Source organism: Xiphophorus maculatus, chromosome 15 (genome assembly GCF_002775205.1).
Source record: "Xiphophorus maculatus strain JP 163 A chromosome 15, X_maculatus-5.0-male, whole genome shotgun sequence".
Lineage (NCBI taxonomy): Eukaryota > Metazoa > Chordata > Actinopteri > Cyprinodontiformes > Poeciliidae > Xiphophorus > Xiphophorus maculatus.
In genome coordinates, this window is record NC_036457.1 from 2,182,606 (window position 1) to 2,206,286 (window position 23,681).

The 23,681-nt window shown below is 40.3% G+C and overlaps 1 protein-coding gene across 1 annotated transcript in view; it reads right to left on the reverse strand.

The window, feature by feature from the left end:
- man1a1 (mannosidase alpha class 1A member 1) overlaps positions 1 to 2,516 on the reverse strand; it is a 70,254-nt gene extending 67,738 nt beyond the window's left edge. The window contains exon 1 of the mRNA XM_023348024.1: positions 2,406 to 2,516. Coding sequence (XP_023203792.1) covers positions 2,406 to 2,471 — 66 coding nt within the window. The 5' untranslated portion in view covers positions 2,472 to 2,516. The remainder of the gene's footprint in view (positions 1 to 2,405) is intronic.
- Positions 2,517 to 23,681: the final 21,165 nt, after the last annotated feature.

Consider the following 23,681-nt stretch of genomic DNA (forward strand, 5'->3'; position numbering starts at 1 on the left):
CAAAGTTAAACCTTCCCAGAACTCCTCAAGTGACATAGTTCTAGCCCTGGTCCAATTTCTGCAAAAAATCAAATAAAATCTATTAGGCAACTGTTGCTATCCAATTAGTAGTCGGTTAATCTAAAAATGCAAACTGTATTGTTGTTAAATAAGGCAGAAAAGGCTGAGTTTCTTTCATTTTAGCTATGCTTTGCTACAAATGATCAAGCATACGCAAAGGGAATGCTTTGTTTTTGCATTTTAGGCTATAAAAAGTTTATTTTCTTATTCAGCAAAGGAATTTACTTACTTATTTTATGTACTTCTAATATTGTGTTAAAATAATCTTAAAAGCCTAATTAAAAAATCTGCAGTATGACCAAATTTTTCATCCATTTAGGTTTAGGGTTAATCGATTCATCGTCCGAATAATCGATTACAAAACATATGAATAGCAATAATTAATCCAAACTTTTACAAACATTTTTTTACATACAAGATAAAAACATATTTGTCTGTAAATATGTTTTAGCTAAATCTCAAGTGGTTTTAATTTCAACTGGTTCAGATTTTACTAAAGTAATGCGATGTTATTGTATTTTACTTAATTACATACTTATTTTTTTGTTTAAAAATAAATGGTTTATTTGTATCTTTAACAAATTTCTAATATTAAACTAAACTTGGTCGGAATTTGCTAATGTTTTATTTGATTAGCAGTGTAGACATGGCATAACTAAGTCATTAGCAACATTGTCATGTCCCAGTTCTCATATTCATAATCCTTTCTGTCCTCCAGGAACTAGTAGCATGCTGGAGCCTTCCCGGTTGAAATCCACTAAATTGTCTCTACAAACTGTGTCGTGAGCCGTACTTCTCTGGGTTTTTCCACTCCTGCAGGAAATAAGAAGTTTACTCCAGGAAACAATTGGCTCTCTGCTGATATAATCCAGTTTGACTGACAGGGCAACAACTGCCACACACTGGAATCAGGAAGGATTATGCAAAAAAGCAGCAACAGCAAAAAATAATAATAAAAGAAGAGATGTGGCTTCATTTTACAAGCACATGAAGAAAAACGTCTCGTATTCAGAGCATGAACCCTTTTTCTTTAGATACAAGTCTAAACAAAGACACTGATTTCCTGTCAGTTGTGCCTGTTGCAGCTGATTTTTCAGTTATATTTGGTTGGTTTAGATGAATCTGGTTACGACACCGATCCGCAGACACAGTCATGACTACGCTAAAGCAAAGCCAGAATGGTTTTCTGCCTCCTCTTAATAAGAGGCTCTTAATCATAATGAGGATGGCTCGAGAATAAAGGGAAACATCAAAGGAGAAGAGGGCAAATTGTCTGCGCTGTACCGACGTTCATATCTTTAGGAACACAAGCCGCTGAGCTCATTAGTCAACGCAGAGTAAAAAATACACAGTCCTATTTCACCTAAAGAAACTTTAACTAACTCCATTTTCAGTAGCATAAAGAAAACTTGTTGGAGGTTTAACTTTTAAAACTCCTCCTATGATGATTTGATTAGGATTTTATTGACGACAATAAGGAGAAATGAAGGAGAACTAAATTCAGAAAATAAAGCTGCATTTTATTAACTCAAGGCAAAAGTATTTAGCTCCGTGTTCATCATATTTATGAACATAAATCAGATCTTTTTATACAATTTCTAAATTACTTTGATAAAAACAGGAATATATTTACTTATCCATCTTTTTGCATTAAAAAATATCAGCATTGTAATGCTGTACACTGAGGAGGTTTTAATAAAAAATCTGAAATCTGCATCTTTTATAAATTCACTTCTTGATATGGGTGATATGGCTCAGGGCGGCATAACGAAGGGGGCGTCGCAAGAGATCAACTCTCAAGCTAACAGCTTTTATTTTAACCTGAACATAAATAAATCTTTGCCCATTTACACGTTTATTTTCAAATTTATTTAACTACTTTTTCATTTATTTTTGCAACTTATTTGCAATCACACTAATATAATATTTTTATATTAGTACACAGGGGAGCAGTATGCACAGGTGTTTCTCTGGAACATAATTTCAAATTATTCACATAACATTTTTTAATGAAATTATTTTTTGCTGTTTTTTTGCTCGTCTTTCTTGTTTTCTTCACAATATTTTTTTTATTATTATTTGTAAGTCTTGCCAGAGCACATATGACACCTTTAAGCCTAAGAGTCTCATTAAAAACATTATAACTCTTGATCAGAATGTTTAATTTAATTAACTGAAGCAGATATCTCTTTATAAACAATAAAAAAAGCTTCAAAACTCAAAGGTTTTTTTTAACACTTGAATGATTTAATGTACTGCTAAACCACAGCACTTTTTTATACTTTTGAAAGTAAATAAACTCTTTGATTATTGATTAGTTGATGTATGTTATTTTATTAACTTACCACGTTGAAGTCCAAGTTTTTCTCCACCCAATCTGTGGCAGCTTTAAACTCCTCAAACATTTCCATGATGTAGAGCGTATCTAGAGCGTCCACTATTGTTGCACCCTTTATACTTCCTGGAAGAAACAGAAAAAAAAAACATATTTCAATTAGAAATGAAACGATTAATCAGAAAAATCGCAATTAATCGATTGTTGAAATAATAGTCAACTAATTTAGTTATCGATTAATCATTAACTGGAATAAATAGATTCAAAAAAGGGATATTTACTGAAAGAACAACACAGTCAGAACTAACATAAAATTGTACAAAAATACATACATTTCATATTTATGGTAAAAAACAAAATTTGCATAATTGTACAAATGATAAAGTGTAAACTCAAGGAATGCTATGTTGTTGCATTTTAGGAAATAAAATGTTAAAGAAATTAAATTATTTGCATCTTTTGATGTATTTGTAATATTGTATAAAAAGATTTAAATAAAAAATCTGTAAAATGTGCCATTGTTAACCTGATTAATCAAATAATCACCAGAATATTTGATTAATCGATAACAAAAATAATCCTTAGTTGCAGCCCTCATTTAAATGAAAAGTTTTTGCAGGTTTTTGTGTCATAAATATATATTTAATTTGCCCTCAGAAATAGATTTAACGAAGGCATAAAAAGATTTCTGAGCTGTTGAAAGCTTTATCCGAGTCCAGATGTTGGCCTCAAATTTACAGCAAAGTTCTGAAAAAGCCGTTAAAGTTATAGAGGTAAAGTAAATCATTAAGCAGGCAGATGGTGAGCGGTACAGACGAGCCGATGAAACGTAAAAACTTCTGTTCATCTGCAGTGATTAACATAGCAGGAGGCACGACGTATAGACCATCATTTCAATGCACTCATTACTCCAAAACCAGAAACAAATGTGGGTCTGGGTCGGCACCAAGCAGCTCAATAAGTCATGAAACATGCAGAGCTTTTAGTTCTGAACATAAAATCCAACACGGAGAAACCATCTGACCAATTAAAGGAAGAAAATGGAAGCAACGCAAAGAAAGACGTACAACAGGAAGTAGAGCTACAGAGAACAAAGGAAGAAGAAAAACTCTGATATTTAGATAAATAAGTTTTTTTTTTTGTTTTTTTTTACCCCTCCAGGGGGTCTTTTGTGGCTCTAGTGTCCCTTATATGACAGTAGGCTGACAGGAAACAGGGAAGGAGAGGGGGGAAGACATGCGGCAAATGTCGTTGGGTCCGGGAGTCAAACCCGCGACGGCCGCGTCGAGGACTCAAGGCCTCCAAATACGGGTCGCGCTAACCGCTACGCCACCTAGATAAATAAGTTTATGAAGTAATTCAATAAAGGATGCTTTATTAGACACAATACTGATTCATAAGATCTACTATCCTTTATAAGACAGGCCATGCTCCACTCTGATTATTAAAGTAAAAACAGGATTTCAACAGATTTTTAGAGAGAAACAAATTCTGCAACGATCCAAGAGTTCCTGTTAATCCATGTTTGGTTCACATTTTAGAAATTAACGTTCACTGGGAGGGAACAGCAGACAAGAAAGGAAGGGAGGAAGGAAGGAAAGAAAGACCAAAGGATGGAAGGAAGAAGGGAAAGAAAAAGAAGAAAATGACTAAGAAGGGAGGAAAGAAAACGAAGGGAAAAGAAGGGTGTACAAGGAAGGATGGAAGAAAGGAAGGAGATTGGCTAGCATTTCGCAAACAGCCAGTCTAGGAGCACCAATCATTTATAAACTGCAGATGTTAGCTTCTGCTGTCCAGCTTCCACTGAGCGTATTGATAAATAGTAATTAATATTTGGTGTCTGAACCATTAAAATAAGCAGTTATTTTATTTTAACAGATCTCAAAAATTCATAGATTTAAGCTTTTCACACCAACATTTGTTGCTTCTTAAAACCTGCAAATAACAGAGGTTAATACTTAAAACAATTAATATTAAAGCATGTAAACATGAAATTAAACATTTTCTATCATCTAACATAAGATATTTGCGGCATAAAAGTGATACAGAAATGAAGAAATGCTGCTTAAAGATAAAAATAAATCTAAATGTCTGAATACGCATTACTGTTGTCCTACAGATTTTTCTGTAACACTGAAGGAGCTTTCATCTTAATGGCCTGTCTGCAGGAAAAAGCAATGGAGCTGCCACTCAAATCTGCATTAAATAACCGCTTGAATGTATAAACGCTCCAAGTATTTCAGTGTTTTATTAAAGCAAAAGCTTTTCTTATAGACTTTAAAAAGGGAAAAATGATCCAAACACCAATTAAAACATAGAAAAGGTAAAACTGTGGTGTCAATCATGTTTTCTGCTTTGATTCGTCTTCTTTTACTAAACTGTCAGGTTCGTTTGAGTTTCAATTGTTTCACAGTGGGAGTAGAGTTATCTTTCAGGTTTTTGTTTTTAATACACTAAATTAAAGAATATTTTGGGGGAAAACCACAATATATATAGAAGGGTCAAAGGTTAGGAAAAACAGTTCGTACAGTTTTCCTATTGTAAAATTCCTGTAGTAAAAATGCTTTTAAACCATTTTTAAGGTAAGTTTTCATCCACTTTAATACAGACAGTTTTAATTCTCTATTAAATATTACTTATTACTGTTTAAATAATGTTTTGTGGGAGTATTTGACATGAATAAAGTAAACTAAAACAACAAAATCTGAAGTTTTGAAAAGTCTCTGTCACAAAAACTAAAACATTAATTTAAATAAAGTCTTTATTGCAATTACACAGTTTAATAAATCACTGAACCATTAGGAACAATAAATAAAGCAAAGTGAAACAATCCAAAGAAATTGTGTTAAGGTGAGTAACCTTCCTGCTCAAATTAAATAAACACAATATACAAATAAAAAATATTTTAAAATTGTTCTTGCTAGGTTTTCTTACATTTAATAAATAGAAGTAATTTTAGTATTTCTAACTGACCTAAAACAAGAAAAGTTTGTCTTCTTACATTTAATAAATAGACGTAATTTTAGTATTTCTAACTATTTCTAAAGTTTGTCTGATTTATTTTCAAACTGAGGGGAAAAAAACCAAAACCTTGTATGAAAATATCTAGTTTCAACTGTAAATGTTGTTCTTCATATTTGGATTGCACTTTATTACATAACAGAGCAGTTTGAATATCAAGCACTTTCAAGGAGTTTCCAAACCTTGAAAACTCCAAGTTGAAATTCAAAACTTTCAAGGATTTCAAGCTCCCTGAAACAGCTTCTAAAATCAGATCAAGGATCTGTGTGTTGGTCCAGATGGAAAGATCTGAGGTTGTGTGAAGGCTGGGTTTTATCTGAGGTGTGTGCGTGTGTGTGTGTGTGTGTGTGTGTGTGTGTGTGTGTGTATGTGTGTGTGTGTGTGTGTGTGTGTGTGTGTGTGTGTGCGTGTGTGTGTGGTGAGGCGGCAGATGGTTCAGCAGAGGGAGGAATCAGTGTGGCCTCTCCATAAACATGAGTAGCAGAAGAAGAGTCGACTCTACAAGCACCGAGCGAGAGGGAAGGATTTGTGACGCTCGTTCTGAGCGCTTAGCTTGTTCGCGTGCGAGAATTTAGCTTCATATTTGAGTTTTTGCAGAAATTAATAAACAGAAGTGCTGCTGCCAACAGCAATAAATGGTATATTTAGCACATTAACAATTTTTTCTACAGATTTCCTGTTTAAAAATTATTTTTATGGTTTTAGCTCAACTTAAAATGCAACTCCAATGTTGTCCATATGCAACTTTCAATTTCAACTTTCTACAGCGCCAATCGTATTCTTCCAAGATTTTCCACATTTTGTCGCGTTACAATCTGGTGGATTTCAGGTGATCAAACAATAATAGCTCAAATTCACCGATTGTGTAATTTTACATTTTGAAAATAAATTTGTTTAATGGAAACAAAACTGCAATTGAAACATTTTTTTTTGCATGACAGGAGTCACATGATCAACAACAGGATGTTGCTACTGGCGGAAACGACAAAGAAGACGACAACAGGAAATAGTCAGAGAATCATGTTTTTATGACTTATTGTGTGAATATACGTATTTATTTATGATTTTAATTTTGTTTCTTATTTTAAGGAAATACCGCGATCGAAGAATACTGACAAAGTTCTGCGCATATTTGTAACAGAAACACAGATAATGTACCACATATCCAAACTGGAAGTAGGATTTGGTTCTAAGGCTTAAAAATAAAATCAGATTTTTTTCTTAACAGATCTGATTTAACATTTATTGGTCTTTGAGAATGTGTTATTATGCCATTACTATTAATGAAAGTACTCAAAATTACAGAATCATTGTTATAGAGTTAACCTGAGTTCAAAGTTCAAATAAATAGAAGTTTGCCAAACAAGATGGTGGCTTTGGCCATGCTGACATCACCCAAAAAAAAATCCAAAAAGAATCTTCAAAAACCAAATCAAGTTTTCGCCCTGCCCTATATTAAAGCATATCCATTTGTTAAAATGGCCTAGTCAATGTCCTGACTTGAATCCAATTGGCAAAACCGATTTCTGCTTTTTGATGTTCTTTATCTAACCTGGCTGAGCTTGTTTTACCCCGACTGAAGCCACAGAAGCTGAAGGAGGGAAGAAATTGACAGATAGATGAAAAATGGGAAAGCCAGTCCCCAGAAGACAAGAATCATTTCGGCTCTGTTCTGAGGTAGGACACAAGGATAGATTGCAGCAAACGGAGGCAGAAAAATGAGAGGAAAGGGGTCCAAAAGTCATTAACCAACATTATTCTTTTTTTCCTGTGAAACACACTCCATCCACTCCTTCCTCTTCCAACACCCACTTCTCTTCTAACGACAGAGATATCAATATTTTATCCAACTTCTCGTCCTTTCATGGAAAAATCACCAACATTAACCTTAATAATTAAATTCATCATTAAGACACGACGTCACACAAAGTCCAGATACATGTCTAACAATGTATCTGGACAGAACAAATGGGGGAAAGTGACATGAATCGAGTCATAATGCACAAATTGGAGGCAAAGTGAAAGCTTTCCGTTTGTGTGGGAATCGTACTGACACTTTTATTCTGAAAAGCACATCTTTTGTTTCCCCACACAACAACCATTCAGATATCCTTGGACTGGATGAAAACCGGAAATCAAAACAAACATGCAATCTGTGAACAAACTTTAACTTTGAGAAAAATAAAACAGCTGTAACTTGAATTGGACCTGGTTGCTTAACTTAGCTACAAAAGTTAAGCTGTGTGTTAAGTTTGTAAAAAAAACAACAAAAAACTGACTCTTTCATCAGGAGTTTGAATTTAAAACCGATTAAAATCACTGCAAAATGTGAGACCTTGCTAATTTATGGCACTGGTTTTTGTGGACTGTATTTCATAGGCATAAAAAAAGCTTTTCTTTAAAATGTTTCAAGTGATTCTTATAATTACTGATGCTGTTTATGTCTTTTCAACTAAAAGAGGAATCTGACTCCAATTCAAAATGCATTTTTTCATTATATCAGTGATTTTTTGTTGCCTATTTTTGACAAACCCAAGATTTATAAAAATTAAAAAAAATTATGGTGACAAACCATTTTTCTAGCAGAAATTTAGTAATAATGAAAAAAAGCACAGCTGCAACTGACGATTCCCTATCTGTAATCAATTCAATTCTGATTATTAATCGGATATAAAAACATGCCACAATCAACAGATTTTCTTTTTAACCACTAAAGTCTTTTTCATACAAATACATTAAATGATGCAAATAAACAATTCAACTCCTTTTTAAATAGGAAAACAAATATTTTATGACCTAAAATACAATTACATCACATTCATTCAGAAAATCTGAGTTGGATTAAGCAAAAAATATGCCGTTTAAGAATCTGGCAAAAAATGTTTTCAGATAAATGTGTTTTTTCATCTTAAATGTAAAATCTACATACTTTTTGTAATAGTTCAGCTTTATTAGTTCGCTGATTATGTTTGTTTTCTTTAAGAAATTGCCTTTTCTTTAATCAATTAATCAATTACTAAATTGTTGTTTCAGTAATTGATAAATCATGACTAATCTGATTAATCACATTTAATCCGATTAATCATTTTAGCCCTAAGACAAGAGTAACCAACATAGTTCGAATTTAAAGCGTTAAAACAAAAAATAACAATTATTTGTGATAAACAAGGAGGACAAAAGTTAAAAACATTCTAAATTAAAGGGGAAAAATATGCTGATACTTAAATTTTTCTTTAGAAGTGCATTTTTGTGTCAGAAGGGCGCAGGTGGAGCTAAAATTTAACAAAACCTTAAGATTTAAGTCAGTATGAAGGGTTAAATTTTTAGAAGAAAAGACAATTTAAATTTACAAACTATTATCAAAAATATATTTGGAAAGAAAATGGGTTCAGCCACAGCTCCTGGTTTACAGTATGAATTATTGTATGTAGATGTAAATGGACCTTACCAGAGGGGCCGCTTTTCATTGGCTGATGCCCATTCTACATGGCCGTCTCACAAACACACTTAGCTTCCCGTTAGCTAAGTACAGCATAAAGGCAGAACTGATACAACTTCTACACCTTGAAGCCTGTCTGCTACACAGTCTGACGTTAGCTAAACAGATCAATATGCAATGTGTCTGTATCTGACATACACTAAAGATTTTATTTTAGCAGAAAAGGCTTTGGACTAAACTGTTACTCTGTTAGCCACGTTAGCACCAAGTACAGCTAGTCAATCAACCATCGCTGTGTTCAGGGAAGCGCTGATTAATAATCGAGAAATAAATATCAAGCCTGGAAACTTGATATCGTAACGGACTGAATGTTATGTTTTTAACGCAATCTTTGCTCGTCTTGCAGGCGGTTGCCACGGTAACAGGTGTGCTTAAACTACAAAGAGCGAGAGAGTAAAAAGGTAGGAGTGGTTTTGAGTTGATCACCTGTTCAGGTTATTTTACCTTTGTTTCCCTTTGCTGTGGCTCATTACAGCCGCTGTAGTTTCTAAACGTTGGACTAATTACCTCGTTCGTTTGTGAGTTTACGTCATTCACAACAAACATCAAATAGAACAAATACATTTCATAAAATTTTAACAAACAAATGGCTTCTACCGCGGTAATTATGTGAAATTAAATTAATTATATCCCAACTTCAGAAGATTTGCCTTTACCTTTACAGAGCTCTTTGGTTCCTCCTATCAGACTGTAGCTTCTCATATTGAGGTCAAAGTTCATTTCTACCATAACTGACTGACACCTGCTGGCCTCAGGTTTGCAACCAGCTTGTGACTGAGAAACCAGTAACCTCCTCCCAGATGATGACATGAACCTGTTAGTTCCTCTGTCCATGTAGTATCTGATATATTGTGAAAATCCAGTAGAAATGATGCACTGATCCAGTCATGTTTACATAGAAACAACGGCGCCGCGAGGCTTTGATTGTGAGACTTGCGGTCATGTGGGTCGGTTGTGGGCGGAGCTTGGTAAGGTCCATAATCTTTGGGTTTTCATTGAATGTTTGAGGTTAAAAGATAAACTTTGTTTTCTTTTAAATTCTGAAGATCTTTGATCAACTATTCATGTCTGCCTTGACTCTCTATACTGCTTCTTTTAACCGTTTGGATATACAGACATTTGGCTGCAGCCATACCGAATATAAATGAGACCCTGCAGAGGGGAAAGTTGATTAAAAACGGAGGGAAACACAAATAGATGTGCAGAAGCCAAACCAGCAAACATTGTAGATCTTTTTTGACATTTTGCTACATATCATCTTGTTTTCCCTCTTCTCAGTAAAGAGAAATTGCCCGGTGCCTCTCCACCCTGGACTCACCAATAAAAATGTCTATTGAAAACATTGTTCCCTGTCAAAAACCAAACACAAGGTGAGCTGACAGCGGCTGGAAAATTCCCTTGACTTTATGAAATACGCCGTCACCCAGCCAGGCGACGGAAAACAGACAAGGCTGCAAACTCAACCTCTCGCCAGCTTTCCAAGGGAAGTCAAATGGATTAATGAAAGATGTGCCGACTCTGCAAAAATAGAAACGGCAGCCTCAGCCTTCACAAGTCTGGAAGAAGCCAAAGAGTGACTGGTATTAAAAAACACAACGCTGAAAGCTCTTTTAAATAAAAATCCTGTCTTCAGCTCACTGTCTTTCTAACCAAATGGTCTAAAATTGTTCCAACCCTAACTAGATGTTTAATCCCTAATCCCACAATATCATCCAGATCTCAACACATTCAGCTTCCAGTGATTCAACACTTGCCTCATTTTAGTTTTATTTTTTATTTCAGGAGGTCAAAAAGGGTTGGGGAGGAAAAGTGATGGCTAAGGCTTTGGGTAATCGCGTTACTGTGAGCAGGAAGCAAGCACACACACACACACACACACACACACACACACACACACACACACACACACACACACACACACACACACACACACACACACACACACACACACACACACACACACACACACACACACACACATCCCAGAGCGTGTTAACCTCTTGGCTTTGGCTGCCACATATTCAAGCGTCAACTGTTTTTTGTCAAGGTTACAGCGAAAGGCATTAGCCAGACTCCCTTCTTTTTTTACTCTGTGCTGAAGTAAGACGGGCAAATTTAAAGCATCCATATCATCTTTTAGGATATTCTTAGGATTTTATACAATAGGCCAAGACAAAAGTGATAAACAATTTTCTAAATGTCATTACTTTTACATCAAGCCTCTTGATGTGGTTACCATTTACACTGAAATCAAGGCTGAAACGATTAATCACAATTAATCTGTTATTGAGATAATTGTCAACTCATTTAATAATCGATTAATTGTTAACTTGAGTACACAAACTGTGTGTACAAAACAGTACAAAAAATATATTGGGGCTGAAACGATTAACACAACATTGAAAGCTCAAAACATTGTCCTGAGCCGTATGCAAGGAAATTTCGTTCTGTATTCACCCTGTGCATTGAAAATGACAATAAAGTCAGTCTAAGTCTAATCGGATTAATCACAATTAATCAATTATTGAAAGAAGCGTCAACTAATTTAGTAATGGATTAATCGTTAGAGTACATAGACTCAAAATGGACAATTGTTCAAAGATTTTCATATCAGAGGATTAATTACGCCAAAAGTCTTCAAAAATGTATTAAGTTTGAAACTATTAATCAGATTAATAGATTATTAAAATAATTGTCAGCTAATTTAGAAATTGATTAATTGTTGACAGGCTATTTACTTAAAGAACACAGTGAAAGAAATAAGCCAAAACTATTATATAAATATAAAAATCAAACAGAAAGGGTGAGCGTGTGGCTGATTGGATGTCTGCTTTAACGCACCAGAGCTGTTATTAGGCCCGAGCAGCAAAGCGCTGCGAAGGCCTATTGTATCTGTACTGTTTTATTATTATTCTTCCACCCATTTCGTGGGCCCATTTGGGGGCTTTATCATATTCAAAAACTCACCAAACTTGGCGGAAGCGACTAGGCGGTTTAAAAATTTTGAATTTTAAGGTCGCCGCAAAAATCGCAAAAAAAATTGCTCAACGGCAGCAACTAGCAATTTTCAACAGACCCATTGCTATTCACTTACTTCATCGTAGAGACTTGAAATTCGGTACAGTTGTAGAGCTCACTAAGACGCTCAGAATTTACAAGTAATGTCATAGTGCAACTATCACAGAAAGTCGGCCATTTTGTATTGAAGGTCCATTTTTTACCTCGATTTTGACGTTTACAGCCTTCGTATTTGATCGAACTCCTCCTAGGGATTTCGATTGATCGGCTTCAAACTCGGTCAGTCTGATCATAAGGCATGTCTGATTTAAAGTTATCAAATTGGTGAGTTTTGGAGCATGTTGAAGGGGGGTTACCAGAGGTCAAAGTTCACCTACACGCCATGAAACAAAAACCTCTTATATTTCCTATACAAAAACACATAGAGGGACCAAACTTTCAGTGATTGATCGACATCGGGTGTCCTAAAATACCCTGCAGTGAAATTTTTTTTTTACGTAGGCCACGCCCCCTGAGAGCAGGAAGTGTAATGTTTTACTGTGAACGGTCGCTATCTTAGCCCTTTGACCTAATCAACATGAAACTGTGTCCAGAGGCAGAAGACATGTTGGTGTGTTGTGGATTCCAACCTCGACTGGCTGCGATGAAGCAGGTGGGCGTGGCGGCGTTGCGAACGCCGTCGAATTTCGTTTGGCTCTGAATTCCACAGTTTCGGGGTGAGCTGCTCCAAACTCACTAGGATGGATCCTTATCCATCCCCGAACAGGAATCCATAGCGATATTTGGTGGGCGTGGCCTAATTTCTCTATAGCGACCCCTAGAGTATTTTAAATGAACAGCCCCAAGCCATGCTTAAACCTAGAATTACGAAACTTGGTACACATATGTATCTTGTCAGGACGTACAAAAAAGTCTCTTAGAGCCATGGTCGAAACCCAACAGGAAGTCGGCCATTTTGTATTGAAGGTCCATTTTGGACCTCGAGTTTGACGTTTACAGCCTTTGCATTTGATCGAACTCCTCCTAGGGATTTCGATTGATCGGCTTCAAACTCGGTCAGTCTGATCATAAGGCATGTCTGATTTAAAGTTATCAAATTGGTGACTGTATGAGCTTGCTGAAGGGGGGTTACCAGGGGTCAAAGTTCACCTACTCGCCATGAAACACGAAACTCTTATATTTCCTATACAAAAACACATAGAGGGACCAAACTTTCTGGGATTGATCGTTATGGGGTTACCTAAAATACCCTGTGGTGAAATTATTTTTTTACGTAGGCCACGCCCCCTGAGAACAGGAAGTGTCATGTTTTACTGTGAACGGTCGTTATCTTAGCCCTTTGACCTAATCAACATGAAACTGTGTCCAGAGACAGAAGACATGTTGGTGTGTTGTGGATTCCAACCCCGACCGGCTGCGATGAAGCAGGTGGGCGTGGCGGCGTTGCGAACGCCATCGAATTTCGTTTGGCTCTGAATTCCACAGTTTCGGGGTGAGCTGCTCCAAACTCACTAGGATGGATCCTTATCCATCCCCGAACAGGAATCCATAGCGAAATTTGGTGGGCGTGGCCTAATTTTTCTATAGCGACCCCTAGAGTATGTTAAATGAACAGCCCCAGGCCATGCTTTATCCTAGAATTACGAAACTTGGTACACATGTGTATCTTGTCAGGACGTACAAAAAAGTCTCTTGGAGCCATGCTCTAAACCCAACAGGAAGTCGGCCATTTTAGATTGAAGTTCATTTGACCTCGATTTTGACATTTAGAGCCTTCGTATTTGATCGAACTCCTCCTAGGGATTTCGATTGATCGGCTTCAAACTCGGTCAGTCTGATCATAAGGCATGTCTGATTTAAAGTTATCAATATGGTGAGTTTTGGAGCATGTTGAAGCGGGGTTAGCAGGGCTCAAAGTTCCCCTGTGATCGACTGTGTAATATGTAATTACAAAGGGGATCCTTTATCATTCCGTAGTGCAATGCTGCCCTCTGGTGTCGAATTACTGAAATTACTGAAATAGTTTCATTATTTTAGTAATTCGACACCAGAGGGCAGCATTGCCCTACGGAAAGACAGAGTTCAATTTTGTAATGTAGGAAAAAATTAAAAATTTGTAATTCTACTGTGAACGGTCGATAGCTTCTGCACCAAACTTTGCACGAGTGACCCTGGCGGGACCCTGACGACCCTATGTCATCATATTATGACGTCATCTAAGCCCCGCCCCCTCAGAACCGGAAGTGCCGTTTTTTTCCTTGGAAAGCTCTGTTTATGGCTCTCTTGACCTAATCAAGGTGATTCGGATGATAAACTCTGTCAATGCTCGCTGCTGGCTGAACCGTGTGGGCGTGGCCAAATGGCGAATATCAGTCCCTCGCCATATGCATACGTTTGGCTCTAATTCACGCATGGATCATCCGATTGGCACCAAACTGGATATGTATGATCTTTGTTCACCTCTAAAGAGCCCGACGGGTTTGAGATGTAATTTGACTCCACTGCGCCCCCTAAGGTAAGACATCGGCCGTATCTCCTCGACGCATGGACCGATCTGCACCAGATTTTTCGACAGTCGTCGGGGAGCGCCGCCGAACGCATTCACGCGTGTCGCCCGGTGGACGGGCGGAGAAAATGCGCGACAGCTACTGCGGCGGCTAGCGGGCGGCGGTGCTAGAAACTGCGGCGGAGCTTCCGCGGTGGGGAGTTGGCTGCGGCTCTGGAAAACGCGCGAGAGCTTCTGCGGTGGCCGGAACCCCCGCGGTGGCCAATAGGCCGGAGCGGCGCTTGCTGCGAGGGCCGCCCGAGGCTGCTTGCAGCTTTAATTAGGCCCGAGCAGCAAAGCGCTGCGAAGGCCTATTGTATCTGTACTGTTTCTTATTAGGCCCGAGCAGCAAAGCGCTGCGAAGGCCTATTGTATCTGTACTGTTTATTAGGCCCGAGCAGCAAAGCGCTGCGAAGGCCTATTGTATCTGTACTGTTTCTTATTATTATTCTTCTTACGATTCTGCCCCCCTCTTCGGGCGCCTTTTTGGGGGCTTTATCATATTCAAAAACTCACCAAACTTGGCGGAAGCGACTAGGCGGTTTAAAAATTTTGAATTTTAAGGTCGCCGCAAAAATCGCAAAAAAAATTGCTCAACGGCGGCAACTAGCAATTTTCAACAGACCCATTGCTATTCACTTACTTCATCGTAGAGACTTGAAATTCGGTACAGTTGTAGAGCTCACTAAGACGCTCAGAATTTACAAGTAATGTCATAGTGCAAGTATCACAGGAAGTCGGCCATTTTGTATTGAAGGTCCATTTTTTACCTCGAGTTTGACGTTTACAGCCTTCGTATTTGATCGAACTCCTCCTAGGGATTTCGATTGATCGGCTTCAAACTCGGTCAGTCTGATCATAAGGCATGTCTGATTTAAAGTTATCAAATTGGTGAGTTTTGGAGCATGTTGAAGGGGGGTTAGCAGGGGTCAAAGTTCACCTACACGCCATGAAACAAAAACCTCTTATATTTCCTATACAAAAACACATAGAGGGACCAAACTTTCAGTGATTGATCGTCATCGGGTGTCCTAAAATACCCTACAGTGAAATTTTTTTTTTATGTAGGCCACGCCCCCTGAGAGCAGGAAGTGTAATGTTTTACTGTGAACGGTCGCTATCTTAGCCCTTTGACCTAATCAACATGAAACTGTGTCCAGAGACAGAAGACATGTTGGTGTGTTCTGGATTCCAACCCCGACCGGCTGCGATGAAGCAGGTGGGCGTGGCGGCGTTGCGAACGCCATCGAATTTCGTTTGGCTCTGAATTCCACAGTTTCGGGGTGAGCTGCTCCAAACTCACTAGGATGGATTCTTATCCATCCCCAAACAGGAATCCATAGCGAAATTTGGTGGGCGTGGCCTAATTTTTCTATAGCGACCCCTAGAGTATTTTAAATGAACAGCCCCAAGCCATGCTTAAACCTAGAATTACGAAACTTGGTACACATGTGTATCTTGTCGGGACGTACAAAAAAGTCTCTTAGAGCCATGCTCTAAACCCAACAGGAAGTCGGCCATTTTAGATTGAAGTTCATTTGACCTCGATTTTGACGTTTACAGCCTTTGCATTTGATCGAACTCCTCCTAGGGTTTTCGATTGATCGGCTTCAAACTCGGTCAGTCTGATCATAAGGCATGTCTGATTTAAAGTTATCAAATTGGTGACTGTATGAGCTTGCTGAAGGGGGGTTACCAGGGGTCAAAGTTCACCTACTTGCCATGAAACACGAAACTCTTATATTTCCTATACAAAAACACATAGAGGGACCAAACTTTCAGTAATTGATCATGATTAGGTGTCCTAAAATACCCTGTGGTGAAATGATGACATCGCTTAGGCCACGCCCCCTGAGAACAGGAAGTGTCATGTTTTCCTATGAACGGTTGCTATCTTACCCCTTTGACCTAATCAACATGAAACTGTGTCCAGAGACAGAAGACATGTTGGTGTGTTGTGGATTCAAGCCCTGACCGGCTGCGATGAAGCAGCTGGGTGTGGCGGCGTGGCGAAGTGACCTGTAACGCCGATGCCATACGTTTGCTTCTAGATTCCATATATTTCGACCGAGCTGCACCAAACTTTGCCTGACTCATCCTGGTGTGATACCTGACAATGCTATGTCATCATATTATGACGTCATCTAAGCCCCGCCCCCTCAGAATGAATTAGAGAGATCTTCTGTGTAATTACATAATAAACAGTCCATGTTCGTTGTTTGTAGGGCAATGCTGCCCTCTGCTGCCCACTGAAATAGTTTCATTATTTCAGTAATTCGACACCAGAGGGCAGCATTGCCCTACGGAATGAAAGTTCAATGTTGTAATGGAGGAAAAAATTAAATAATTAGTAATTCTAACACAAAAACTCACAGAGACACCAAACGTTCAGTGATTGATCATAATCGAGTGTCCAATAATATCCAATGGTTAAATGATGACATCACTTAGGCCCCGCCCCCTCGGAACAGGAAGTGCTATTTTTTTACTTGGAAAGCTCTGTTTATGGCTCTCTTGACCTAATCAAGATGATTCGGATGATAAACTCTGTCAATGCTCGCTGCTGGCTGAACCGTGTGGGCGTGGCCAAATGGCGAATATCAGTCCCTCGCCATATACATACGTTTGGCTCTTATTCAGGCATAGATCATCCGATTGGCGCCAAACTGGATATGTATGACCTTTGTTCACCTCTAAAGAGCCCGACGGGTTTGAAATGTAATTTGGCTCCACTGCGCCCCCTAAGTTAATACATGGGCTGTATCTCCTCGACGCATCGACCGATCTGCACCAGATTTTTTGACAGTCGTCGGGGAGCGCTGCCGAACGCATTCACGCGTGTCGCCTGGTGGATGGGTGTGGAAAATGCGCGACAGCTTCTGCGGTGGCTAGCGGGCGGCGGTGCTGGAAACTGCGGCGGAGCTTCTGCGGTGGGGAGTTGGCTGCGGCTCTGGAAATCGTGCGAGAGCTTCTGCGGTGGCTGGAACCCCCGCGGTGGCCAATAGGCCGGAGCGGCGCTTGCTGCGAGGGCCGCCCGAGGCTGCTTGCAGCTTTAATTATTATTATTATTATTATTATTATTCTTATTTTTCTGCCCCCCCAAAGAGGCGCCTTTTTGGAGGCTTTAGCATATTCAAAAACTCACCAAACTTGGCGGATGCATACGGGGAGTTTAAAAATTTCGTATTTTAAGGTCGCCGCAAAAATCGCAAACAAATTGGCTCAACGGCGCCACCTAGCAATTTTCAAAAGACCCATTGCTATTCACTTACTTCATCGTAGAGACTTGAAATTCGGTACAGTTGTAGAGCTCACTAAGACGCTCAGAATTTACAAGTAATGTCATAGTGCAACTATCACAGAAAGTCGGCCATTTTGTATTGAACGTCCATTTTTTACCTCGATTTTGACGTTTACAGCCTTCGTATTTGATCGAACTCCTCCTAGGGATTTCGATTGATCGGCTTCAAACTCGGTCAGTCTGATCATAAGGCATGTCTGATTTAAAGTTATCAAATTGGTGAGTTTTGGAGCATGTTGAAGGGGGGTTACCAGGGGTCAAAGTTCACCTACACGCCATGAAACAAAAACCTCTTATATTTCCTATACAAAAACACATAGAGGGACCAAACTTTCAGTGATTGATCGACATCGGGTGTCCTAAAATACCCTGCAGTGAAATTTTTTTTTTACGTAGGCCACGCCCCCTGAGAGCAGGAAGTGTAATGTTTTACTGTGAACGGTCGCTATCTTAGCCCTTTGACCTAATCAACATGAAACTGTGTCCAGAGGCAGAAGACATGTTGGTGTGTTGTGGATTCCAACCCCGACTGGCTGCGATGAAGCAGGTGGGCGTGGCGGCGTTGCGAACGCCGTCGAATTTCGTTTGGCTCTGAATTCCACAGTTTCGGGGTGAGCTGCTCCAAACTCACTAGGATGGATCCTTATCCATCCCCGAACAGGAATCCATAGCGATATTTGGTGGGCGTGGCCTAATTTCTCTATAGCGACCCCTAGAGTATTTTAAATGAACAGCCCCAAGCCATGCTTTAACTTAGAATTACGAAACTTGGTACACATGTGTATCTTGTCAGGACGTACAAAAAAGTCTCTTAGAGCCATGGTCGAAACCCAACAGGAAGTCGGCCATTTTGTATTGAAGGTCCATTTTGGACCTCGAGTTTGACGTTTACAGCCTTTGCATTTGATCGAACTCCTCCTAGGGATTTCGATTGATCGGCTTCAAACTCGGTCAGTCTGATCATAAGGCATGTCTGATTTAAAGTTATCAAATTGGTGACTGTATGAGCTTGCTGAAGGGGGGTTACCAGGGGTCAAAGTTCAGCTACTCGCCATGAAACACGAAACTCTTATATTTCCTATATAAAAACACATAGAGGGACCAAACGTTCAGTGATTGATCGTCATCGGGTGTCCTAAAATACCCTGTGGTGAAATTATTTTTTTAAGTAGGCCACGCCCCCTGAGAACAGGAAGTGTCATGTTTTACTGTGAACGGTCGCTATCTTAGCCCTTTGACCTAATCAACATGAAACTGTGTCCAGAGACAGAAAACATGTTGGTGTGTTGTGGATTCCAACCCCGGCCGGCTTTGACATAGCAGGTGGGCGTGGCGGCGAGGCGAAGTGACCTGTAACGCCGTTGCCATACGTTTGGCTCTGAATTCCACAATTTCGGGCCCAGCTGCTCCAAACTCACTAGGATGGATCATTATCCACCCACCGACAGGAATTCATAACAAAATTTGGTGGGCGTGGCCTAATTTCTCTATAGCGACCCCTAGAGTATTTTAAATGAACAGCCCCATGCCATGCTTTATCCTAGAATTACGAAACTTGGTACACATATGTATCTTATCGGGACGTACAAAAAAGTCTCTTAGAGCCATGCTCTAAACCCAACAGGAAGTCGGCCATTTTAGATTGAAGTTCATTTGACCTCGATTTTGACGTTTACAGCCTTCGTATTTGATCGAACTCCTCCTAGGGATTTCGATTGATCGGCTTCAAACTCGGTCAGTCTGATCATAAGGCATGTTTGATTTAAAGTTATCAAATTGGTGAGTTTTGGAGCATGCTGAAGGGGGGTTAGCAGGGCTCAAATATCCCCTGTGATTGACTGTGTAATATGTTACACAGTCAATTACAAAGGGGATTATTTTGTCATGTGTAAGGCAATGCTGCCCTCTGGTGTCGAATTACTGAAATAATGAAACTATTTCAGTAATTTCAGTAATTCGACACCAGAGGGCAGCATTGCCCTACGGAATGACAGTTCAATGTTGAATTGAAAAGGAAAAAATTAAATAATTTGTAATTCTAACACAAAAACTCACAGACACACCAAAGTTTGAGTTATTGATCATTATCTTGTGTCCAATAATATCCAATGGTCAAATGATGACATCACGTAGGCCACGCCCTCTGACAACAGGAAGTCTTGTATTTTACTGTGAACGGTCGATAGCTCCTGCACCAAACTTTGCACGAGTGACCCTGGTGGGATCCTTGACGACCCTATGTCATCATCTTATGACGTCATATAAGCCCCACCCCCTCAGAACAGGAAGTGCCGTTTTTTTCCTTGGAAAGCTCCGTTTATGGCTCTCTTGACCTAATCAAGATGATTCGGATGATAAACTCTGTCAATGCTCGCTGCTGGCTGAACCGTGTGGGCGTGGCCAAATGGCGAATATCATTCCCTCGCCATATACATACGTTTGGCTCTTATTCAGGCATAGATCATCCGATTGGCGCCAAACTGGATCTGTATGACCTTTGTTCACCTCTAAAGAGCCCAACGGGTTTGAAATGTAATTTGGCTCCACTGCGCCCCCTAAGTTAATACATGGGTTGTATCTCCTCGACGCATCGACCGATCTGCGCCAGATTTTTTGACAGTCGTCGGGGAGCGCTGCCGAACGCATTCACGCGTGTCGCCTGGTGGACGGGCGGGGAAAATGCGCGACAGCTTCTGCAGTGGCTGGCGGGCGGCGGTGCTGGAAACTGCGGCGGAGCTTCCGCGGTGGGGAGCGGGCTGCGGCTCTGGAAAACGCGCGAGAGCTTCTGCGGTGGCCGGAACCCCCGCGGTGGCCAATAGGCCGGAGCGGCGCTTGCTGCGAGGGCCGCCCGAGGCTGCTTGCAGCTTTAATTAGGCCCGAGCAGCAAAGCGCTGCGAAGGCCTATTGTATCTGTACTGTTTCTTATTCTTCTTACGATTCTGCCCCCCTCTTCGTGCGCCTTTTTGGGGGCTTTATCATATTCAAAAACTCACCAAACTTGGCGGAAGCGACTAGGCGGTTTAAAAATTTTGAATTTTAAGGTCGCCGCAAAAATCGCAAAAAAAATTGCTCAACGGCAGCAACTAGCAATTTTCAACAGACCCATTGCTATTCACTTACTTCATCGTAGAGACTTGAAATTCGGTACAGTTGTAGAGCTCACTAAGACGCTCAGAATTTACAAGTAATGTCATAGTGCAACTATCACAGTAAGTCGGCCATTTTGTATTGAAGGTCCATTTTTTACCTCGATTTTGCCGTTTACAGCCTTCGTATTTGATCGAACTCCTCCTAGGGATTTCGATTGATCGGCTTCAAACTCGGTCAGTCTGATCATAAGGCATGTCTGATTTAAAGTTATCAAATTGGTGAGTTTTGGAGCATGTTGAAGGGAGGTTACCAGGGGTCAAAGTTCACCTACACGCCATGAAACAAAAACCTCTTATATTTCCTATACAAAAACACATAGAGGGACCAAACTTTCAGTGATTGATCGGCATCGGGTGTCCTATAATACCCTGCAGTGAAATTTTTTTTTTACGTAGGCCACGCCCCCTGAGAGCAGGAAGTGTAATGTTTTACTCTGAACGGTCGCTATCTTAGCCCTTTGACCTAATCAACATGAAACTGTGTCCAGAGACAGAAGACACGTTGGTGTGTTGTGGATTCCAACCCCGACCGGCTGCGATGAAGCAGGTGGGCGTGGCGGCGTTGCGAACGCCATCGAATTTCGTTTGGCTCTGAATTCCACAGTTTCGGGGTGAGCTGCTCCAAACTCACTAGGATGGATCCTTATCCATCCCCGAACAGGAATCCATAGCGATATTTGGTGGGCGTGGCCTAATTTTTCTATAGCGACCCCTAGAGTATTTTAAATGAACAGCCCCAAGCCATGCTTAAACCTAGAATTACGAAACTTGGTACACATGTGTATCTTGTCGGGACGTACAAAAAAGTCTCTTAGAGCCATGCTCTAAACCCAACAGGAAGTCGGCCATTTTAGATTGAAGTTCATTTGACCTCGATTTTGACGTTTACAGCCTTTGCATTTGATCGAACTCCTCCTAGGGTTTTCGATTGATCGGCTTCAAACTCGGTCAGTCTGATCATAAGGCATGTCTGATTTAAAGTTATCAAATTGGTGACTGTGTGAGCTTGCTGAAGGGGGGTTACCAGGGGTCAAATTTCACCTACTCGCCATGAAACACGAAACTCTTATATATCCTGCACAGAAACTCACAGAGATACCAAACTTTAAATTATTGATCATCATTAGGTGTCCAAAAATACCCTGTGGTCAAATGATGACATCACTTAGGCCACGCCCCCTGAGAACAGGAAGTGTCATGTTTTACTGTGAACGGTCGCTATCTTAGCCCTTTGACATAATCAATATTAAACTGTGTCCAGAGACAGAAGACATGTTGGTGTGTTGTGGATTCAAGCCCTGACCGGCTGCGATGAAGCAGCTGGCTGTGGCGGCGTGGCGAAGTGACCTGTAACGCCGATGCCATACGTTTGCTTCTAGATTCCACATGTTTCGACCGAGCTGCACCAAACTTGGCCTGACTCATCCTGGTGTGATGACTGACAATGCTATGTCATCATATTATGACGTCATCTAAGCCCCGCCCCCTCAGAATGAATTAGAGAGATCTTCTGTGTAATTACATAATAAACAGTCCATGTTCTTTGTTTGTAGGGCAATGCTGCCCTCTGCTGCCCACTGAAATAGTTTCATTATTTCAGTAATTCGACACCAGAGGGCAGCATTGCCCTATGGAATGACAGTTCAATGTTGAATTAAAGAGGAAAAAATTAAATAATTTGTAATTCTAACTCAAAAACTGACAGAGACACCAAACCTGCAGTTATTGATCATTATCTTGTGTCCAATAATATCCAATGGTTAAATGATGACATCACTTAGGCCCCGCCCCCTCGGAACAGGAAGTGCTATTTTTTTACTTGGAAAGCTCTGTTTATGGCTCTCTTGACCTAATCAAGATGATTCGGATGATAAACTCTGTCAATGCTCGCTGCTGGCTGAACCGTGTGGGCGTGGCCAAATGGCGAATATCAGTCCCTCGCCATATACATACGTTTGGCTCTTATTCAGGCATAGATCATCCGATTGGCGCCAAACTGGATATGTATGACCTTTGTTCACCTCTAAAGAGCCCGACGGGTTTGAAATGTAATTTGGCTCCACTGCGCCCCCTAAGTTAATACATGGGCTGTATCTCCTCGACGCATAGACCGATCTGCGCCAGATTTTTCGACAGTCGTCGGGGAGCGCCGCCGAACGCATTCACGCCTGTCGCCCGGTGGACGGGTGGGGAAAATGCGCGACAGATTCTGCGGCGGCTAGCGGGCGGCGATGCTGGAAACTGCGGCAGAGCTTCCGCGGTGGGGAGCGGGCTGCGACTCTGGAAAACGCGCGAGAGCTTCTGCGGTGGCCGGAACCCCCGCGGTGGCCAATAGGCCGGAGCGGCGCTTGCTGCGAGGGCCGCCCGAGGCTGCTTGCAGCTTTAATTAGGCCCGAGCAGCAAAGCGCTGCGAAGGCCTATTGTATCTGTACTGTTTATTATTATTATTACGATTCTTCCCACCTCTTCGTGTGCCTTTTTGGGGGCTTTATCATATTCAAAAACTCACCAAACTTGGCGGTGGCGACTAGAAAATTTAAAAATTTTGAATTTTAAGGTTGTCGCAAAAATCGCAAAAAAAATTGCTGAACGGCGGCAACTAGCAATTTTCTGTTGACACAATGGTATGAACGTACTTCATCGTAGAGACATGAAATTTGGTACACTTGTAGAGCTCACCAAAAGACTCAGAACTTACATTGAATGTTATAAGCCAACTATCACAGAAAGTCGGCCATTTTGTATTGAACGTC